The following is a 21,659-nucleotide window of genomic DNA, read 5'->3' on the forward strand; positions in this document are numbered from 1 at the left end:
GACGGGTGTGCACATGTGTGCGTGTGCAGGTATGTAGTGTGGGGAGGGAGGGAAGCATCTGCAGGGAGCACTCGCTTGCTCCTCAGCCCCGGGCCACGTTGGGGTTGCTGTGTTTCTGGCACCAGGTGACCCGGTGCTGACTCGGGGTTCAGGCTTGGGGAGCATGGCCTGTGCATGTGAGCAGGACCCCGGGCGAGGGCCACCGGCGCCCACCAAGCCTGGAGTGCTGGGTCCCTCGTCTCCCTGCGGGCAGGCAGCTGGGGCCTGCCACGTGCGCTCGTCCCCAGAGCTGCTTGCGCACAAGGCACTCCTCCTCTCCCCTCCTCTCCTCTCCTCTCCTCTCGTTTCCACCTTCACGGCTTCTGGTTTCTGCGTTTTTAAATCTTAGACGGAAACTTGGCAGAAAAACCATTCGCCTCAGGACTTTTCTGAGCCAAGGCCCCTGGCGGGTAATTGAGGCGGGGCACGTTGGAGGACAGCGTCCGTCTGTGCTGAGGCCTGTCCTTGGCGATGTCCAGCCTGGAGCCCCGCGGGCCCTCGCCGGCGTCCGGGCAGCACGGGGAGAGGTGCATCCCGTGGACTCGTGCACGCTTCCTGAGTGTCAGTCAGGTGGGGCCTCTGCCCCTCGTGAGGACGACAAGAGTGGGTTCCTGGCGCACGACCCCCGGGCTGGGGTCACCGTGAGGCCCCTTTGGTGGTCCCCCACCCTCAGGAAGGGCTGGGGTCACCATGGCTTCTAGAATCCTCCATAAGGTCATGACCTTCACAGGAGACATTGGACAAGAACAGATTTAAAAGGAAGGAACGTCAACTGCCCCCAGGGCTGCGGACAGCCTCAGCTGTCTGTGAAGTGGGCAAGCACCCGGCCTTCTGGAACTATCTCAGGCTCCCACCTCCAAGGAGCCTCTGCTGGGAGCCAGCGTCTCCTGTCCACCCTCACCCGCCAGGCAGCACTCTACACACGGCGCGGCCAGTGGGCGGAGGAGGGGAGGCGCCAGCCTCCCCGTCCTGCGCGAGTCCCGTCCTTGGAAGCATTTCCAGATGTTTTTGGCATCATACAGAGGCTCCCGTGGACGGGCATGCAGCCGGGGCCGGTGGGGTCCTGGCTTACCCAGCGGGCACTTTTGTCACCTGCTTGTCAACTGCATTGAGAGCTCCGCTGCCTTCCAAAGAAAACCGGCCAGCCAAGGGGCCCTCACCCCGGCCGGGGCGCCTGGCGTGGGGACACACTGGGACCAGGACAGCAGGCTTCTGCCCCCTGCAGCCCCCCAGGGACACAGGGCCACCCAAGAGCCGTGCCGGGGCCGCAGACACAGGAGCCTCCAGAACCCGAGTCCTCCCTGGAGACCAGGTCCCTGCCGTGCGAGGGGTGCTGGCAGCCTGACCCTGACCCTGACCCTGAGTGTGTGGGAGGCGGAAGCACACCCATACTTACACGGTGTACACACACACAGCATGGACACATGTGCACACCCAGCCTCTCCACACATGACTGCAGCCTGACTGACAGTCCCGAGGGGCCCCGGAGTGACCTGCCCCTGAGACCCCCAGTCCTGGGTTTGCACCGGTTCCTCCCTTCCTGCTGGGACGTCCAGGCTGTGGACGAGTGTACAACATACGCACAGGTCACAGGGCAGCACCAGAAGACAGTGGCTCCAATGGGCAGGGCTCCCCAACCTTGGTGTTTGGGTGCAGCCCCATGGGAGCTGTGGGGAACTGGAATTGCCTGCCTCCACGCCCTGCCCGATACTGGACAGTGAGTGATCACTTGGGACAGAGGGCCCTTCCGTGACATCTCCCTCCTACTCCGGGCCACGGCGGCCTCAGTTTCCCCACCTCCCTCCTCTGAGCCTGCACCCCGAGTGCCCATCCCAGTGCTAGGGGACTGACACCCCTTGGCCAGGCCAACAGAAGTGTCCCCCCAGATCTGCAGGTCAGCCCTGCCTGCCTGGCCCTCGCGGCCTCCCTTGGCCCCAGGCTGTCTCTCCAGCTGGGCCGGGCGCCCACCCTCAGCAAGGCCGGCAGAAACAACCAAGTTCTCTCAGTGAGCAGTCGTCAGGAAACTGGATATATTTGCAATTTTGTAAAAGCTCAGAGCCAACATTCAAAATGGGGCTGTTTTTCCAGTGGAAACTGTAACGTGAGCCCAGAGCTGCGCTCGCCCGCCCGCCACAGAGACGCCCAACGCCCCCTCCAGCGTGAGGCCGGCACCCTGGCTCAGGGGCCACACCAGGCCAGCTCCCGCACCCCCCAGAGTGGTCCCACCGCAGGGCCTCCCCTCCCCGGCACTCTCCTGGAGCCCCCACTAACACCCAGGCCCATGCCGGGAACGTGTGCAGAGGACAAGGCCGGGGGCAGCTGTCCAGGCCCAGCTGGACACAAGGGCCAGGATGAGGCTCTGAGGAGCCCCTGCCGAAGCCTCCGGCCGGGCCCCAGGTGCAGTTCTGCTAAGCTCACCCAGCACCAGAGCTTGGGCTCAAACCCTGAGCGGCGCGTGGATCCAGCCTTCATCCAGACAGGGCCAGTCACCCAGCGCCCCCCGCAGGCCGGCTGGGGGCACGAGAGGCCTGGCCATAGGCATCTGGGTGTCAGACGGCTAGGCAAGGCTGCCCTACAGCCTCCGCGGGGAGCCCAGGCCCCGGCGGGTGCCATCTCCTCCAAGGGTTCCCTCCGGGCCCAGACACCCTGGACCACGGCAGGCCTCCAGGCTGCACACTCGGGAGAGTGGTTGTTCTTGGTCACCCTCCTGGGGGCCGCAGGTGGCTGCAACACTCCTGCCGGGGCTGGGGCCCACCTGCAACTCCTCGTCTGCCTTGGAAGAGCCACCAGCCGCACCTTACGTCGGCTTAAGCAATGAAACCATCAGACAACGGTGTTGACTTTGCAGCTCAGGGAGCTTCCGGAAGGCAGGCCGGCGAGCTCTGCAGATGTGTGTGGAAGGAGGTGGACGCACCGTGGCCCTTCAAAGCCTCGTGGCTGCGCTGGCACTGGACAGGTTCTCAGAGCATGTCCCCAGGACGGTGCCGGTGGGCCGCCCTCACTGACAGTCACTTAGGGACCTGGGCCCCAAGGGAACAGGTAGGGCCCCTGCCTGCTGTGCCCAACACCCCACTGGGGGCTGCTGAGCCCGGGCCCTTGATGTGGATGTGTCCTAGAGGACAGAACCACGGGCGGGCACACCCCAGCATTGTGCACTGGTCCCTGGGGTCCCTGGGACTGAGAGAAACCACAGCAGCCCCGTCTGGGCCCCTTCCTGGCCCTGCTTCCCCACCTCCTAGAAGGACAGGGACAAGCCACAGTCTGCGCCCCAAGGCCAGAAGGGCCGCCCCAGAGGTGGGCGCCCCCTCAGATGCCCCACCTGAGCTGAGGGCCCCCTGCCAGGCCCTGTGGCCCCCCTCTGGGCCAGAGGGACACGGGGCTGGTCCAGTAGTGGCAAGTGACCGTCTCACCACCTCACACAGGGGCCTGGGGCCACACTCCAGCACCCCTGCCTCCAGGTGACCCTGGTGACAGCAGGGCTGTGCAGGGCGCCTCCCACAGGGCAGGCCGGTGTCCCTGCTGCCCACCCGCCATCCGCACGTTTTCTCGGCAATATTTTCAGTCCCATTGCTTGAAAGTGTGTTACTCTGCACGGTCCGTTCCCACCAGAGGGAAATCTGTCACTCCCCTACCTCGCTGGGGCGGCAGGAGAGCAGAGCAGAGCAGGATGGGCTGTGGGACCAGCCAGGGAAGGAGTGTCCTCTGGAATGGGGTTATGCTCCTTTACCCCAAGTGTGTGGCAACCCGTCTTCCCGGGCAGGCAGCAGGAGAGGACATCGCTGGGGGAGGCCCGTCTGATGGGAGGGTCAGCCCTGGGCCTGCACCCCTATGGCCTTCTCGGCTGGGCTCTGACAGCTTCCTGGGCAAGCCCCAGGTGCCAGGGCCAAGGGCAGGCCGGGGGCCTCGACTGGGTGGGCACTCAGTGCCTCAGCTCTAGCTGCCATTTGCAGAGCCCAGGCCTGCTCCCCTCTGCCTCCCGGGAAGGCATCTGCAGGGGCCAGCAGGGAGTCAGGACCCCCAGCCCTTGGACCTGTGCAGCCGAAATACTGTCTAGGGGTTGGCTGTGGTCCAAGGCCTGGGCTGGGGGTGGGGAAGGGGCACCTGGGACCCCGGCCAGTCTGGATGAGCTCCCTGCGGCCAGCAGGAGCTGGTGGGGAGTCCAGCTGACCCAGAAGTTGGGGGAACAAGGCAAGACCAGGAGGCCAGGGGCGCCCCAAAACTGGAGGTGGGGCCCCTTCTCAGGCATGGGGGGGGTGGGCTGTCTCATTTGAGCCCTGCCTGCCCAGGCCCAGCCTCCAGCCTCCCCACAGCAGCTGGCAGTGCCATCCAAGGCCGCGGACTCTTTGTGTGGTCTGTGTGCCCCGGTGAGTGACAGTAGCACAGTCGTTACACACACACGCATGTGCACATACGTGTCCCCAGGCCTCAGAGTCTTCTCCTTGCCCTGAGGACACTCACTCTGGTTCAGGGCCCCTGGGCACAGCGGGCCCTGACCCTCAGTCCCCACTGCTAGGTGGCTGAGACCGGCCCCACGGCAGTGGACTCAAGTCTGGCCTCCCTGGGGCGGGCACCCAGAAACCCCATGCTGGCCTGTGCGACCCAGTGTGGGAGCCAGCCGTCCGGGGATGTGGTGACAGCCACTGCCCCACCCCGGGACAGGCCCTCCTGACCCCCGGGACCTTCCCACTTCTGGGTGGGCTTCAGGCTCCAGGCCATCCCAGAGGGTCCAGCACCCAGACCTGAGCTCCGAGGCTGGGTGCCGTGGCCCTGTGGGGTTTGTCCCTGGGTGCTCCTGCCTGGTGGCCTGAAGGCTGCTGTGACCCAGGTGAGGCCCTAGGCCAGGGCTCTGCATCCCAGACCGGCACCAGGAGAGGCCCCAGGGAGGCCAGCCTGCTAGGTGTCCGGCCGTGGTGGGGATCTGTGCCTGCGAGGATCAACCTGGGCCCCCGGGGCAGTCGGCCCTTCCTGGGAGGCCAAGCATGGTGGCACAACAAAGGGGCTTCAGGGATCACCTTTCAACCTCAACACAGGCTCAGATGAGGCTAAAATGGACCTCGAAGTGGGGTACCAGGTGGCCACTCAGCCCCACAGTGCAGGCCTCCAAGGGAGACCCCACCGGGCACTCACGAACGAGGCTCCAGGGGTCCTCGGCCCCACAGCTCCTGCCCCAGATCCCACAGGGCTGCGTGGAGTGAAGGAAGGTGTGAGGGAGGGGACAGAAGGGGTCTCCAGCCCCACACGCCCACATGCATGCACTCGTGCACACACATGTACACACGCGGTGCGAGCACATGAGCACGTACACACAGGGGCACACAGGCACGCACAGGTGTACACACACGCACTCAGGTGCACACACTCCTGGCGGTGGTCCTGGGCTGCCCCTGGACGGGACTTGGCAGAGGGGATGGCACTCTGAGGTGGGACCCGCCAGATGGTTGGCCCTTCAGGCCCAACGTCCTCTCCTCCGCTGTTGAGGGGACAAGCTTGGCTGCTGCCAGGATGGATGGCAGCCCCCTTTGGTCACGTCTGGGGGCCCTGGGGAGTGGTAAGGAGCAGGGTGGGGCATGGCCCAGCCCCATCCAGCCAGACCCCTGCCCCTCACCATCCACCCTCAGCCGGGGAGGACTCAGGCACTTGTCTGGGGCTGCGGGTGGGAGGCCAGGGGCAGGGGCCATCCTCAGACTGGAGCAGGCGCTGCCCAGGGCTGTCCAGGACCTGTGCCCAGGCCGCAGCCCCCAACAGGCGCCTGAGCAGCCCGGGGCTTGCCAAGGTGGACGGGGGGTGGTGCAGGTAAGGAAGTGGGCATGGGCATCCAGGCCCGTGCCATGGGGACCTGCCGCCCCTCGTGGATGCTGACTTGGCTGGGCCAGGGGGACGCGGTGGGCAGCCTGCCCCTCCCTGGAGCAGACTCTCCAGCCCCTCTGCTGGGCTGGGCCCTGGCGTCTGCCCGGCCCTGGCGGTGAGGACTGCCGGGCGGGTGAGGGCTGCTGGCTGGCGCTCCCCTCATTTCCTCTTGGCCCGCAGGCTCCAGGCCGCGGGAACAAAGGGTGGATTGTGCCTTGCTCTGGGCCTTCTCCCCAGCCGGGTGCTCCCGCCTGGCCCGTGGGCGACGTTCCTGTTTGTAGCCAAGCAGGCCTCCTCTGGCCAACCTGCGAGGGCCCAGTGAGTGGACGGCCGTGGGCACCAGCCTCAGACCCGGGATCCCAGGAGCCTGACCCAGGCTGAGCCGGCCGCTACCCTCCCCAGCGGCCTCCACCCGTCCCGGGGCAGCAACTGGGCCATCTCACTGTGCCTGCTCCACACCTTCCCCTGTATGGACGCTTTCTGTCGCCAGCCCGTGGCGCAGCGCTGTCAGCCCCAGCCCCCACACAGCCTGGCCTCCGTGTCCTGTGACACCCACCACTGCCCATCCACCCTGCTGGACCAGAAGCAAAGGTCCCCTGATGTCCATCTGTGTCCAGGCCTCCCTGGTCACTGGGCATCTGGGGGTGCCCCATGCTCAGTGTTGTCTTTGGGAGCCAAAGGGGGCCAGACCTCTTGGTTCCCAAGAGACGAGGGAGGAGGCAGAAGGGCCGCAGCCCCAGACATGCTGCCTGGCCACATACCCTGACGTTCTGGGTCCAAGAGCCCTCCTCTCACCAAGCGTGTAATGAGTGCCACTGTGTACAGGTGTGGGCACCAGAACCCCAGCCTCCCTGAGCCCCACATGGGGGACACTTGGCAAGGACAGACTACCCATGGCAAACACCCTCCCATTTGCCAGGTGGGCCCAGGGTCCTGTGGCCACAGAACCCCCAACAGGTGGTCCAATCCCTGGCTGGCCAGACCCCTCCTCAGGACAAACTCCACGGCCTCGCCCAGAACAAGCGGGGCCGGCAGGCCCTCAGAGCAGGGTCGTCAGCCGGAGGAGCCTTGAGCCGCTGGGCTCGGGCAGGCAGGGTGTCCGGGGAGCCCGCTCAGCCTGCAGAGTACGGGGCGGGCCCAGTGGAGCCCTCCCTCCCCCTCCTCACCCCAACTGTGGGTTTAGCTCCGGCCGCCACCGTCAAAGGACCTTTGTGGCCCACAAGGGAGCTGGTGCGATTGTCTTGGAGAGGCTCCAGGAACACAGGGCAGCGCGGAGGACGGCTTTTGGGAGAAAGTGGGAAAAAAAATAGAGGAAAAAGCTGTGAAGGAAGAAGGAATTTGCCTCTGTGGAGCCTGGTGCCACCCCACCCCACTCCACCCCTCCCGGGCGTGGGTCCAGGCTGAGGTCCTGGGTGATTCTGTGTTCTCTGGGGCCAGGCCTGGGCTCGCCTCCCTTCTATGTGATCACCCAGGGCTTCCATCAGCCCCTGAGCCCACAGATGAGGAGACTGAAGGTCAGAGTGGCTGGGTAACTGCTGGGGGTCTCAGGATGCAGAGAGGTTGCCTGGCCCCAGAGGACTCATGTGTGCACACCGTGGCAGGAGGAGCTGCACGGATCACTGTCCATGCTGCACAGAGCACAAGGACGGTTGAGACTGTGGTCCTGGCTGCCTGCGTTTCCCGGCCAGGAGGGGGTGCGATGGGGACCCCCAGGACTTCTACCTTCCCACCCACACATCGAAGGTCAGAGCCTGGCCAGGCCACTGGAGGTGAGGCCTGCACTTCCCACATGCCAGACGCCAGGCTGCACAGGCAGTCCTCATGGCGGCCGCCGGTGACACCCCACCTCCCAGAGGAGGCTCAGAGGGAGCAGGATGGCAGCGAGTCCCTGAGCCCTCCGCCCCTGCTCACTGGGTCCTGCCTAGAACTGGGGGCCCCGTGTTCTTGAAGGCATAATCCCACCCAAACCAGGTCCCAGGGCATGACGGAAGGGAGGGTCCCAGCCAGGCAGTGGGCGGCTCCAGGGCTGCCCTGGGCCAGGGGACTTCCTAACGGCGGCTGAGATGAGCTGGGGCGGGACAGGTGAGGGGGCTGAGGAACGGGGCAGCGGTCCCAGGGGAGAGTCACCTGTCTCTGCAGGGGCCCACGGAGACGGATGGTTTTCCAGGAAGGTCAGGGGTCTGGGTGGACCGGTTGTCCCCACCCTGCACTGTGAGCCTGTGGAGGGGATCAGCACTGGCAGTGGGCATCCACTCTCGCCATGGCCTCCCCACCCAAGTCCACCAGCTGCCTCCCATCAGGATGGACACTGATGTGGGGGCCACTGCCTGCTAGCAAAGACCCCTGCCGGCTGCCCAGCCTCCTCCCTTTGTCTGGCCTCTGCTGCTCTGCTGCCCTTGCCCCTCCCTGTGGGAGGCCCCAAGACCCCAGAGACCCCCCAGAGACAGACGGAGCCTCCCAGCTTTACCATCCCGGACACCAGGGCCGAGATGCCCCTGGCCGTTCCCTGCTCTCCTGGGCTGTCGTCTCTGAAAGGGTCCTTCCAGGGCCCAGGAGAGGGCGTCACGGGCCACAGGGTAGGAGAACTTGCCTTCCCTGGGACTCTACGCACCCCTGCAACTGTGACCGAGCCCAGGTCCTTGAGGGCCGAGTCAGGCCCACCCCACCCCCACCCATGACTTGGGATAAGGCCAGCGTCCGTCCGCTCCTCCGGCCAGCTGTTGGCAGCTGTCACCACCTGCCGGCCCAGGGCCAGATGCCCAGCGGCTGCTGTTGAGGGAGCGGGGGTTGGGTGGGCAGCTGCCTGGGGGCGTGGGAGCCTCACCTGGGATCACCCTGACATCAGGCGTAGTCTCTGCTCAGCCACCTTGGGGGTAGACATCTGGCCTCAGCTGAGGTCCCCTCCCCGGGGTCTCTCACGCGCCCCTCCCCAGGGCTGGGCTGCGGGGTGGTTGGTGAGGCCCCTCAGAACCGCACCACACGTGCTTCTCGGCCGGGCCTCCCTGGGGACCTGAAGGTGCAGTGGGGGTGGGGGGACAGGGGTCAGTGAGCCTCTGGGGCTGAACCCACGCCCCTCTGGCTGAGGAGAGAGCCCTCCACTATGTTAGAGGAGGGGCGAGCCTCTGGGCAAGGGCCCGGGCAGAACTGGTCTGAGATCAGGGAGCGAATGACGGTGCGTATGCCAACCCACGACCCCTCTGGGGGCTGCAGCCCCCAGGAAGCCTCGAGACACTGCACTAGCCACGAGACTGACCCAAGCACACTGCCTTGTCACCCCAGACAGTCAAGACCCCCCCAGAATGAACCAGCCTGCATCCGAGAAGCAGGCATGTGCCCAGGGGTCCCCACCCCAGGACTTCACCTGCCCTGAGCTGATCCTGAATTGTGAAGGCAGAGCCCCTGATCCCCGGGTTGCCCGAGGTGCCCGGGAGGCCACGGGAAGGGTCCTGACCAACAGCCACCACATGGTGGACTGGGGCACGAAGCCGGGGCCAGAGCAAGCCCTGTGTTGGCGGCTTTCAAGACGCTAAGGGCGTGGGCAGCTGACCAGGGCACCAGCGGCTGCAGAGTCTGGGCTGGGCTATTGCCCAGCAGAGGCACATTCAGGGCTGGGCTCCTGGGCCCACAGGGCAGGACCCCAAACTGACTCCAGGCAGCACAGAAGATTAGGTTTGTGAGGCCAGAATGAGCTGTTGGGAGCAGGTGGTCTCCACAGGGGAAGCCCCTATGCTCCACTGCAGATCCCGCCACCAGTGCTCCTGGGTCCCCAGGCCCAGGCACCTGTGCAAGCTCCCACCTAGGTCACCAAAGTGTGCCAGCCTGAGTGGAGACCAATCTCCCTTGCACAGACAGTGGCATCCAGGGATCAGGGGGCTGAGCCTGGGGCGTGCTGGCCTGTGGGGGCCTCCAAGCCAAGGCAAGGACTGAAGGGGGCTCGGCTGCGGGAGTGAAGGGGACGCCCTGGGTGGGGCTGATAGGATGGGGGTTAAACCAGGGGAAGGACAGCAGTCAGGGCTGGCAGTCAGGGCTGGAGGACAGAGCTGCCAGTGGGGTCAGTCCTGGGCTTGGGAGTGGCCAGGGCAGGCCTGGGGGCGGGACACCTGAGGGACTGTGCCTGGGCAGCCTGGCTGAGAGGCTGGCTGGGAAGGCCGCGGCACGGGGTCCAACCCCGACCCCGCGGACAGGTGGGCCCGGAGCACATCTGGGGCTGGGTAAGCGTTCCCCTGGGTGCCGAGTCTCACCAGCCGGGAGGTGAGTGGAGCTGGACGACCCTCAGACCACGTCGGCTCCCTCCTTCACTCCTGCTTCCACCCAGCCCTGCCGTGCCTGGAGCTGTGGGGCCTCTGCTTCCAGAGCCAAGCCCACTCTGAGCCCAGTGAGGGCGCACGGAGGGGCCCTCTTGGCAAGCCCTTCCCAGATCCCACCAGCCCACCCAGACTGGCCGCCCCAGGCCAGCTCTGCTGCAGGGTCGCTGAGGGCTCCTGAGCCCCAGCAGTGGCCCGTTCAGCTGGCCCAGGATGACCGGGGAGGGCCCTCCGTCAACCACCCCCAGCCCCAACGTTGGGCAGTGTCATGAGCTCTAAAAATAAACCCTGAACCCCAGGACCCTGGGTCACCCTGGGAACGCAGGGCCTGGGTCCCCAGGTGGCCACAACCCCTGGCCCCTCAGGAGAGCCCCCTGACCCCCAGCTTCCCCCACCCTGTCCTGGTGCCCACCTGGCCTTTGTGTGCGGGCCTTGAGCCCAGCCAGACCTGGGTGGCCATGTGGGCGAGGCAGCCTCGAGGTCAGCGCAGGGCACAGAGGATCACCAGGCCCTGGTCACCATGCCCCACCCCTGTTCCGCCCCTCCATGTGACAAGCAGCACCAATCCCTGCCCCCTGAACATGGCGGGGCTCCACTGAGCACTCTGGTCTCCTGGGACACTCCGAGGTGTTCAAGGCAGATGCTGGTGCCAGGTGTGGGGTGGGGGCTGCTTCCCCCCATCCTAGCCCAGCCTGGGGAGCCCAGCTCCCAGCATAGGCTTCGCCCTGTGGGAGTCCCTGTCTCTGTACCCCGCCTCACAGCAGCCCTGGCCCACTGGCCCGCATGTCTCCGTGGGGCCCAGCCTTGTGCACTGGGCCTGGGCAAGGTCACCCCGGGGGTGCTCGCCATTTAGCCCCTCCATCCCAGCCCAGCCCCCACAGCAGGTCCAGGCCCCTGCAAGCTCTGCACTGGGAACTGCCGGTCCTTGACCCTGTGCCCCGTGCCAGGCCAATGTGTGCTGTGCGAAGTGTCCCCGTCTTCTGTCCCGACTGCATGTCCCATGTTCCTGTCCCCTTTCCTGTGTCCCACATCCTGCATTCCTGTCCCAGGTCCCCTGGCCTGGCCTTGGGACAGGGCTCTGATCTCCTGCCAGGCCCTCCTGACCAAAGGCCCGTGGGGGTGGGGTTCTCCCACGTCCCCCTCATCTTCGGCCTCCTGTCGCACTGCCCCTCCCTGGGCACCGGCCCCAGGCCCCCCCTCTGGGACAGCTGCAGGACGGCTCTCGTACACCCCTTTGAAGCTGGCAGGGCTGGGCAGCGGGGGCAGTCACACCCGAGGGCGTCAGAGGCTGGGCCACCCTTTCAAGTTCGCCGGGCTTCAAGGGGACCGGCTCATCGTCGCCCAGGAGCGGATCAGAGGGAAGATCGCCGGCCTGGCTCAGAACCTGGGCCCCACCTCCTGGCACCCCCACCCACCTAGAACCCCAGCACCCCACCAAGAACACCAGGAGTCTCCTCCCCAAAGGGCCAGCAGAGGGCCCGCCCAGCCCGGCCTAGCCTGGGGTCACTCTGAGGACACAGCTGGATCCCCTCCTTCACCTCCGGACTGGAGCCCCCAGGGCCGGGCCCAGGCCCACCCCACCCCCCAGGGAGACCCACAGAGCCCAGACAGGAGGCGTTTGTGTTCCCGTTGGTGGTCCCGGGACATTGGCAGCTGTCCACTGGCCTTTCTGCTTGCGGCCAAGGGCACTTTGGGGCCTGGCCTTGGTGTACGTTGAAGGGCAACTACAGCAGGGTGACCATGGCAGGGTGACCACAGCAGGGTGACCATGGGGGGCGACCATGGGGCGAGGAGCGACCACAGAGGGGCAAGACCCAGAGCCTGGCCCCTCAAGCTGGCAGGAGATGTGGCGCCACCCCCGGCCCTTTGCACTCCCCTTGGCACACCCTCAGCCCCATCCCCTGTCACCCAGCACCTGGCAAGTGCATGCCCCTCTGAGCCTGGCCTGGGGGTCTCTGATGGGGACGGTGCCCAGAGAGACAGGGGTGCGGGGTCCAGGGAGGCCCACTGCCCAGCCTCCACTGCTGCCACCAGCCAGTCAGTCGGCGAGCCAATCAACAAATGTCCATTTAGGGTGGACAAGGCCAGCCCCCTTACCGCAGTCCTGCCCCACACCCACACCCCTGTGGCAAGCACCCACCAGCCTCTGTCCCCCCTGTCCCCCCGTCCCCCGAGGGGAAAGGAGCTTCCACCCCAGAGTGCAGGGTACAGGGCGGCCCACATACACCTCCACAGTGGACGGGCTCAAAATGGGTCTTGTAAGGGGTGGGGGGGCAGCCAGGAGCCGAGGTCAAGGGGCATCCATGTGGATGTGGAATCGCCGGAGATCACAGTAGGATTGGGCTGGAAACATAGGGAGTGAGCCGAGCCAGGGCTCACAGCTGGGACTGGGGGGCTGAAAGAGGAGGGTCTAACCTGCATGGGGAGCAAGGAAATGCTGACGTCCCCTCCAGGCAGCCCCTGCACCCCAGGGCAGAAAGCTGAAGACATGGGGGCCCTGGCTGAGGGCTCTGAGCTCCAGGGTGTGGTTTGCCGGCTGGCCGTGGGGAGCTTGGGCTTCAAGGTGGCAGGGCAGCCTCGTGAAGGTGGGCCAGGTCTGTCTAGTCTTCCACAGGGTCCCCCTGCCCAGCCAGGCACTCCAGTGTGCCCACAGAAGGACCAGCCCTCGTCTCTCCCCTGAAAGGCCCTCGGGGGATGGGGAACCCAGGGCCGCTGGTCTGAGAGAGACCCAGGCCCATCTTGCCCGAGAGAGAGTGACCATCAGGGGTGGGCAGATCATTAGCCCCTCCAACTGCCCTAGGGCAGATGATGAGGGCAGTCCTGACGTGAGCCCAGGGGAGCAGCAGTGGACCTCAGGCCAACACACAGACATGAGGTCGGGAGTCCCAGTCTGCTTTTGAGGTTCTGGGGGGGCTGTGCCCCCAATGGTGCCTGCCCCCCTGCCCACCCCCTGGTGAGGGGGCAGCTCATCCTTGTGACCTAAAGCTGGCCCACTACCTGAGGTCTCCCTGCCACCCAAGGTCTCCCCACAGCCCAAGGTCATACTTCTCTCCACGACTCCCCTACATCAGACAGAAACCCAGCCAGGTGTCGACCCCCAGTCTGTCCTGTCTGGGAACATCTGATCAGCCACCAGCTGTGGGCCACCTGCAGCCCCACTGCTCCCCCTGGTCACTGCAGTGGGGCTTCCCACACCCAGCCAGGGCCTTGGTCTCCCATGGCGTCCACCATAAGTGGCCTCCATCACCCAGAGGCTGCTGGCCCTACTCCAAGCCTGGTTACTGCTCATGGAGTGAGGAGCACCCTCAGGCAAGCCCTGTCTCCTTGGGGACAGGAGTGGGGCCTACCCTGGGAGGACAGAGGAGGAGGGCATGTTGAAGACAGGGGAGTCGATCTTGCACTGCATGGGGGTCCCAGCAGGGGGGTGGGGGCCCAGCCCCGGGTACCAGAGGTGAGAGATGGGACCCAGATCTGCCCTCGGTGGGGAGGAGGAAGAAGGGGACTCTACCCCAACGTGAGGGGTCGGAGGAGGGGAGACCCAGCCCTGACCTTGGGGAGGTACAGTCTGAGGGGACCAGCAGTGCCTGGCAAGAACAGTGGGCGCCCTGACCTGTGGGGTCGGGCAGAGCCTGTCCTCGTTTCTTGAAGCTCTAAGAACCAGTGGCAGCCCGGCAGTGCCCTGGACACCAGCAAGGCCATGCCCCTGCTGCCGGACCTTCTGAGGCTTCGGGGATGAACACGCCTCACGCCAGTGGCTTTGCTAAAATCACACATGTCATTTCGGTGCTTAAGAAGCTGCAGAACCCCCGGGCCAGAGACAGCCTGACGTTCTGTGCTGGCTGAGCAACCCAGAGCCTCAGTTTCCCCATCCAGAGAGGGAGCCCCTTGTGCACAACCCAGGGGGCAGCTGGTAGACCCTTCTGACGGTGCCCTGCAGGTGGCAGGTGCCTGGACAGAGGTGACAGTGAGGCCCAGCCCTCCAAGGCCAGCTGCCTCCCCACCCAGACCACCCAACGGAACCCCTAAGCATGGGACGGGGAAGCACAGGCCCCGCTCCGAGGGCCACAGGGGCTGTGCCGGTACAGCAAAGGAACGCTCACTGGGCAGGGTGCAGGACTCTGGCCAGCCAGGGAGGCGCTCGCGGCAGTGTGGGGCAGCGCTCCACACTCAGCTGCCCGAGTCCCGTTCAGAGGTGCTGATGAGCGGCCCAGCCTGACACAAAGACACACGTGCACACATGCACATACCTGTACACAGACGGGCCCACGCACGTATGCACACACCTGTGCGCACACATGCAGACACAGGCAGGGACACCAGCTTAGGGGAAAAGGATGCACATTTTCTTGTTTAACAAAATAAATTAAATATACGAAGCTTCAGCTCAAACTCTATAAAATTACAGAGGTCTGGGCCCACCACAGGCAGTGGAGTGACAGGCGCCCAGCCCGAGGTGGACATCCAGCATGGCCACAAGGCCAGGTAGGTCCTGGGCCCCAGGAGAAGCCAGGTCTCTGCAGCCCGGCCCTCCTTTCATCATTATTAATATTATTATCTTAATTTCTTAAATATAAATATCAAGGGCCCCTTCTCTCTGGCAGTGGGAGGCCGGGGGTGAGGGGGTTGGAAGTCACCCTTCGGCGGGCTCCGGCCTCTCAGGACAGGGCCTGGGACTGCTACGTCCAACCCCCCCCAGCCCAGGGTACTGGTGGACTCCTGGGCACCCAGGACAGGTGGTGGCAAAAATAGCCACCCGCCTGCCGAGGTCTGGACGGGGACACAGGCAGGCGTGGCGCAGGGGTTGGGGTTTTTGGTTTGCAAAGCCAGGGTGCCTCTCCGATCTGCCAGGCCGGGGGGTGACGTGGCCCCCACGAGATCCTCCTCACGGGGCCGTGGTGCTCCTTCATCTACCAGCCCACCATCGCTACATGCGCACTGCAAAGTTACAAATGCAGACCTTCCCAGAGGTGCTTGGCCTGAGCGTGTGTGTCTGTGTGTCTGTGTGTCTGTGTGTGTGTGCCTCACACAGGGCGCCCAGGGTGCCGGCCTTGCCTCTCGCCTTTGTCCATCTCCCTCCGTGCCCCTCTGCCCCACCCGCCTGCCCTCTTTGGCCTCCGCGTGTCCACCCTGCGGCCCTGAGCTCCGGTGGGCCGGCACCCCGACAGGCAGCACCATCTAGCACTGGTAGTGGATGTGCTGGTGCTGGTGGATCTTGCCCTCCACGTGTGAGTGCGTGTGTGAGTGCGTGTGCGTGTGTGTGTGCACATCTGTGTAGAGTTTGGGGTAAAGCTTGGGGCCAGTAGCCGAGCCCGGGCCCAGCAGGTGCTGGGGGGCCACCAGGGGCCCAAGCTCCTCACACAGCCCCACGCCAGGGCTGGTGCCCAGGGCAGCCGCTGCACACAGGTCCTTATCCCCACTGCGGTCTCGGGCAGGGGCGGGCGGGCGATGTGCGGGCACGGGAGGAGCCGGTGTGGGTGCGCACGGCTTCTTCTTAGCCTGGCAGAGCCACAGGAGCACGGTGCCCAGGATGAAGACAGCGCCGGCTGGGATGCCAATGACCACTGGCCACGGCAGGCTGGTGGACGAGGACGAGGGGGCTACCGGTGGCCCTGGCGGCTTTGGGTCTGCAGGAGAGACCGAGGAAGGGGGTGAGGAGGGAAATGTTGCCATGGGGCCCAGGAATGTCTGCACAAGGCTGGCCTGCAACACGGATGGGCCCTGGGCGGTGCCCTGCCAGGGCAATCTTGTCCCTCGTGGCCCAGGGGTGGGGGCGGGCAGTAGGAGGGGGCGGGGCAGGCCCACCCACCTGGCAGCACAGTGAGGAAGGCGCTGCGGAAACTGTAGCCCATGGTGTTCGCGCCCAGACAGATGTACATGCCCGCGTCATCCTGGCGGGCACGGGTGATGAGCAGCTTGTTGAGGTAGGAGCCATCGGGCCGCGACCACACATCGCCGGTGGGCAGCACAACGAACTTCTGGCCACCCACGTCGATGGTGGAGTTGTAGCGGCCCTCGGCGCCGTACTCCACACGCTTCAGCCACTGGATCACCGGCTTCACGTCACTGCGCACTTTGCACTGGAAGGACGTCGTGCCCCCGAAGTCCACTGTCGTGTTCACGGGGTGCGTGCCCGTGAGCACAGGCTTGGAGCGCGTCCGCTCTGTGCAGGGACACAGCATGTGGGCGTGGCCCCCGGGCACCCTCTACCCCCCTACCCCCCAGCCCGGCACTCACGGATCACGTCCACCTTGTAGGTGGCGTTGATGGCGCCCGCGCGGTTCGACACGCGGCACGTGTACTTGCCGCTGTCCTCAGGGCGCAGGTTCTTCAGGCTCAGCGTCCACTTCTTCTTCCTGTGCTCACCGGCCTCTGGGCGCGTCAGGGCCTGGTCATCCTTCATCCACATGATGTCGGGTCGTGGGTGCCCACTGGCCACGCACTTGAGCCGCACGGAGCTGCCCACGGGCCGGGCGATCACCCGGCGCCGCATCTTGGAGGGCTGCGTGAAGCGGGGCCGCGCTGTGGGGTGCACAGAGGTCAGCGGGCGCCAGGAGGCCGGCCCCACCTGCACCCAGGAGGACGGTGACAGCCACGTGCTCACCCCACTGCTTGCTGGCGGGGTCCTCCTGGCCCCCGGAGGAGCCGTCACGCCCCGGGCTCTCCCTCCCTGGGCTGGTGTCATCTGCAGAGGGGAGGGCGTGTCATGTGAGAGGAGTCCCAGCAGCCCCCACCAGACCCCAGCCCAGCCCCCAGCCCCCACCCAAACCCTGGGCTGGTTCCATGGGACCGGCTGGGAAAGCTCTAGAAACAAGCAAGTGGGAGGCCATGGGTGCACACCCACATCGCAGAATCCCAGAGACAGCTGGGCAGGAGCACCCGGCCGGCCGGTCTCCTCCCTGGGTGCAGGTGACCCCGACAGGCGCGGGTGGGTCCAGAGAGCCAGCCCCCCCACCCCGGCTCCGGGGGGTCTGCAGGGCTGGGGAGGAGGGGCTGGGCCCAGCCGGCAGCTGCAGTAACCCTAGCCCACATCAAGGGGCCGAGGGATGGTGAACTGACATGGCTCACATACCGCCTGGTCATCCTCCCCTTTGAAAGGACGGTGGGGGGGACACCCACAGTATTCCCATTCCACAGCCCGGAGAAGGCCCGAGGGGCCCGAGCCGGGGGGTGGGGCATGCTGAGGAATGCCCCCTCCTCGTGACAGCCGCTGCCTCCCCCAAGCCCAGGATCACGGCCAGGCGTCTCAGGCCCCCACCCTGGGACCGAGTCGAGGGGGCATGGGTCAGGCTCCCCCTGTGTGAGATGGGCCAGCGTGGCTGCCAAGGAGCCTCCGCCCCGCCCTGAGGGACCCACACCCAGGATCCCCACCCCAGCGGACCTGGGAGACTCCTCCCTGAGGGACCCACACCCAGCAGCCTGTGGGGCAGGGCCGGGCGCCAGCGCCTGGTACCAGCAAGCTGAGGGCGTGTCACTGGGGACACCACCCAGTCCCCGAGCCTGGGCCCCAGAGGCAGAAGAGAACAGAAGGCCCTGAGCTTCCCGGCGGCCTCTCTGAACTTGGAAACCTGAGCCTCAAAGTTATGGCTGACACCAAGGCCACCAGCTGGCCCTGCCCACCCTTCTATGGGACCACCACCCTGGGGCCCCCCTTACCCCTCCTGCTGCCCCCCAGCCAGCCCCGGCCCCTGGCTTAGCAGAACCTTTGGCAAGGAGGGGCCTGGGAGGAAGGGCCCCCAAGGTGTAGGGCCGAGGAGGAAGGCCAGGCTGAGGTGGGGACAGAGGTCAGGTGGGTGGGTGGGTTAGACTGCCCCCCTACCCCAGGGCTGTGCTGCCTCGGGACACACATGGCAAGGCCCAGCCTGTCCCACCCCCTACCCTGGCATGGACATCACTCACCCATCACAATGAGGGTGTAGTTGACACTGAGGCTGCCAAAGCCATTGGTGGCCTTACACACGTAGGCACCGGCGTCCTCCCGCTCCACCTCCTTCACCTTCAGCCCCTGGGGCAGCACACGGAAGCGACTCCAGCCACCGTGGATCGTGCGGCCGTCCTTGGTCCACATGGTCAGTGGCGGCGGGTCCCCCTCCACAGGGCACTGCAGGCGCACGGTGCGGCCCAGCCGGGCCACCTGCCGTGGGACCACCTTGTCCGCCATCCTCGGGGGGCCTGAGGGCAGGTCAGAGGGCTCGGTCAGGGAGGAAGGGACTGGCTGACGTCAGGAGTGGAGGCAGGCATGGGGGCTGGGAGCCCAGGGGAGGGGGCTGTCGCTATTGGGTCCCCACCCAGGACTCCGCCCAGACACGCTTGCCCAGCAAAGGCAACAGAGGCCTGCAGCACAGGGCCCTCCTCCCAGATCACAGGAGCTGGCGTTTACCCACGGCCCACTGTGTGCCAGGCCCAGATCCACTGAGCACCTACGGTGCGCCAGGCTCTGGCCCACACCCCCTGAGTACCCACTGTGCGCCAGGCTCCAGCCCACCCCCCAAGTACCAACTGTGTGCCAGGCTCCGGCACACATGCCCTGAGCACTCACTGTGCGCCAGGCTCTGGCCCACACCCCCTGAGCACCCACTATGCGCCAATGCACAGGAACCAGAATGCAGGTCAGCTGGAGCTCGGGCGGCCTCTCACTGGCTCCCTGCAGGCAAGCCCATGTGTCCGCGTGTGCACACATGCCATGAGTGAATCCCTGCACACACACACGGGTATCCCATGTCTGCGCCTATGTGTCTGCGTGGGCCACATCTTCCCAGGTCAGCCTGCCTGGCCAAGGGCCTCCCTGCCGCCAGCCATGTGGCACCAGGTGGCTTAGTCCTAGGGGGACACAACCCCAGAGGACACTGCAAGTATCAGATGGGAGTGGGGCCACCTTCTGGCGGACTCTCAGGCCCCTGCCCGGTGCCTGCAGCTCAGAGCCTGGGCCCATCTGCAGCATCCACAGGGTGACCCAGGGTGCTGGGCTCTTACATGGTCACCCCATCCACTGTACCCCTGGATCAGGAGAGGCAGCCATGGGCACTCAGCCACCCTTCCCAGAGGCCTGGCTGGGACCAGCTCCCAGGACCCTGCCTGCCAGCCAGTGGCCAGGGGCATCCACCCTACCCTGCAGCCACTCCAGGCTAGGGTCCAGCATGCTGCGTCCTGGCCACAAGGAGGTGCCAGGAGGCAGCGGCTGCTCCGAGATGCTATCGCTACGGGGACTGAAGGCGGCACGTGTTTTTAATAACCAGCTGGTATGTCTTCAACACGCGATTACCAGCTGGGTACGTTGCCGGCCTTTGCAACCAGGGCCCACCATGCTTCTGTGGGGTCTCCAGACTCCAGCAGCAGCTTTTCATTCGTCATCTCCCATCTCCCAGGAACCCTCACAGAGCATTGAGCCCCTACTGCCTCCGTCTGGGGCACTGAGGGAAGGGTGGGGGGCCGTCCCCATTTGGATGCAGGCAGATGACAGCCCAGACAGGGGGGTCCCCAGTCCTGAGGCTGATTCCAGCAGCAGCATCCCAGCCCTGCTGGGGGGACTGGGGTGTCAGGAACACAGCACCATGGACATCTTTCCTCTATGACCACAAACAAAAAGGGTGGGGTCTGGGGGTCTCCTCCCACCCCCCACCTGCTCCCACCCACGCGTGCCTACACACTCCACTCCACCAAGCCCACCTGCCAAGATGCAGCCAGTCCCCAGCCTCTCGGGGACCTCTCTTCTGCACCCACATTCTGCCTCTAAGCCCACCCCCACCGTGCTGCTCCTAGACTGCTCCACAGGCCCCAGTCGTCCCTGTGCCCCCAGCCAGCCCCCTCCTCGCCAGCCCCCGGCACCCCTGAAAGGCACAAGAAGAGCAGAGGTGGGAAGGGGCTGAGACCCACCTCTCCCCAATTACTCAACTGTCTGCAGGGCCCCCCAGGCACCCGCCCACAGACAAACGGGCCTCCTGAGGCCCCTCAGCACATCCAGGGTCCCAGCTCATTCCCAGGCAGACCCTGTCGCCACCTGTCACTGCCTGAAATTCCACCATTCACAGGGCCTCCCAGGCTGCAGGACAAAGAGGGCGCCCCCAGCCTGTCCAGTGCCCTGGGCCTCCCGGGCTGACCCCTGGGCACAAGCCCTCCCCCCCAGAAGAAGACAGACACGGCCACACGCCTGTACACATGGACACATGCAACTGCCCAGACAGTGCAGGGGGAAAGACAGTGCCTGCCCGAGGGGCACCGTCCCTCTCTGCTGGGGCTTTGCCCATCCCAGCCCCTCCTGGGGGCACGATTGGGGGCTGCTTGAACACCCCCACCCCTGAGGGAGCCTGCCTCAGTGGCAGAGAAAGTATGGCTTGAACTGCAGGGGCCACTGCCAGCACACCCTGCCCCCAAGCAGGAAGCTGAAGGAGTGGGGGCCTCTATGGGGCGGCAGGGACGCCCCCTGGTCGCTGCAGAGAGGAGCCACCCGGCCAAGTGACCGCCAGACGGGCTGGAAGCGTGGCCCCGAGGGCCAGCCTGCGAGCACCGCGGGAGAACAGGCGGCCCGGCTGGAGCCAGCCTTATCCTAAAGCAAACAGCCCCTGCTCCCGCAGCCAGCCCCGTCTGCCCCCACCTGGGTTCCGCGGGACCCGACGCCAGGCCAGCTCCCGGGCCCTGGCCCCTGCAGAGACCCCCACAGGCTCACGGGCAGGAGGCCCAGCCCCCCCAGATTCCTGGGAATTCTGGCCGCCAGCGCGACTGCCACAGTTCTATATTTAGCCTGGGAAACACAAGCCCCATTGTTCCACCTGAACAGGGGTCCAGCCCACTCAGCCGTGGGGAAACTGAGGCAAGGCTGAGGCCCTTGGATACCTGGAGGACGCAGAGGGGCAGACGGTCCCCACCTGGCCTGGGAGGAGAGCCTGACAGCTCCAGGGTAGGGCCTGGAGGGGCCCGACAGTGGCGGTTTGGCCTCCTCCAGGGTCCTCCAGCCAGCCTCAGCCCCTCCCCAGGAGCACCTCCTCTAGGAAGCCCCCTGGCCCTACACACACCCTAAGCCACAGGCCTGAAAAGTTTGGGGCATGGACAGAATGCACAGAGCCCCTCCCCGTCCTCCACTCCTCTCCCAGCTGTGAGAACATGGCCAGGAATAGGTGTGCCGGGAGAGGCTAGGTGCAGCAACCGGGATGGCCCCACACGGCCAGCCTACGTGGCCAGGCTTCCCAACTGCCACCCGGAGCTCAGGTGTCACATATAGACCCTGTCACGGTGCCCCCCAGACACTGTCCCCCAGACCCACTCACTGTCCCCAGACACTGTCCCCTGGACCCACTGGCTGTCCCTAGACACTGTCCCCCGACCCACTCGCTGTTCCAAGACACTGTCCCCCGGACCCACCTGCTGCCCCGAGACACTGTCCTCAGGACCCACTCACTGTCCCCAGACACTGTCCCCCAGACCCACCTGTTGTCCCCAGACACTGTCCCCTGGAACCACTCACTGTCCCAAGACACT

General features: G+C 65.8%; 1 protein-coding gene across 1 annotated transcript in view; it reads right to left on the reverse strand.

Annotated features, from left to right (window-relative positions):
• Positions 1-14,511: 14,511 nt before the first annotated feature.
• FGFRL1 (fibroblast growth factor receptor like 1) overlaps positions 14,512-21,659 on the reverse strand; it is a 14,248-nt gene continuing 7,100 nt past the window's right edge. Inside the window, exons 3-7 of the mRNA XM_046655656.1 lie at positions 18,087-18,359; positions 16,792-16,872; positions 16,425-16,709; positions 15,997-16,350; positions 14,512-15,814 (exon numbers count right to left, since the gene is read on the reverse strand). Of these exons, the coding sequence (XP_046511612.1) occupies positions 15,366-15,814; positions 15,997-16,350; positions 16,425-16,709; positions 16,792-16,872; positions 18,087-18,359 (1,442 nt within the window). The 3' untranslated portion in view covers positions 14,512-15,365. The remainder of the gene's footprint in view (positions 15,815-15,996; positions 16,351-16,424; positions 16,710-16,791; positions 16,873-18,086; positions 18,360-21,659) is intronic.

The sequence above is a fragment of the Equus quagga genome, chromosome 3 (genome assembly GCF_021613505.1).
Source record: "Equus quagga isolate Etosha38 chromosome 3, UCLA_HA_Equagga_1.0, whole genome shotgun sequence".
In the NCBI taxonomy this organism is placed as follows: domain Eukaryota; kingdom Metazoa; phylum Chordata; class Mammalia; order Perissodactyla; family Equidae; genus Equus; species Equus quagga.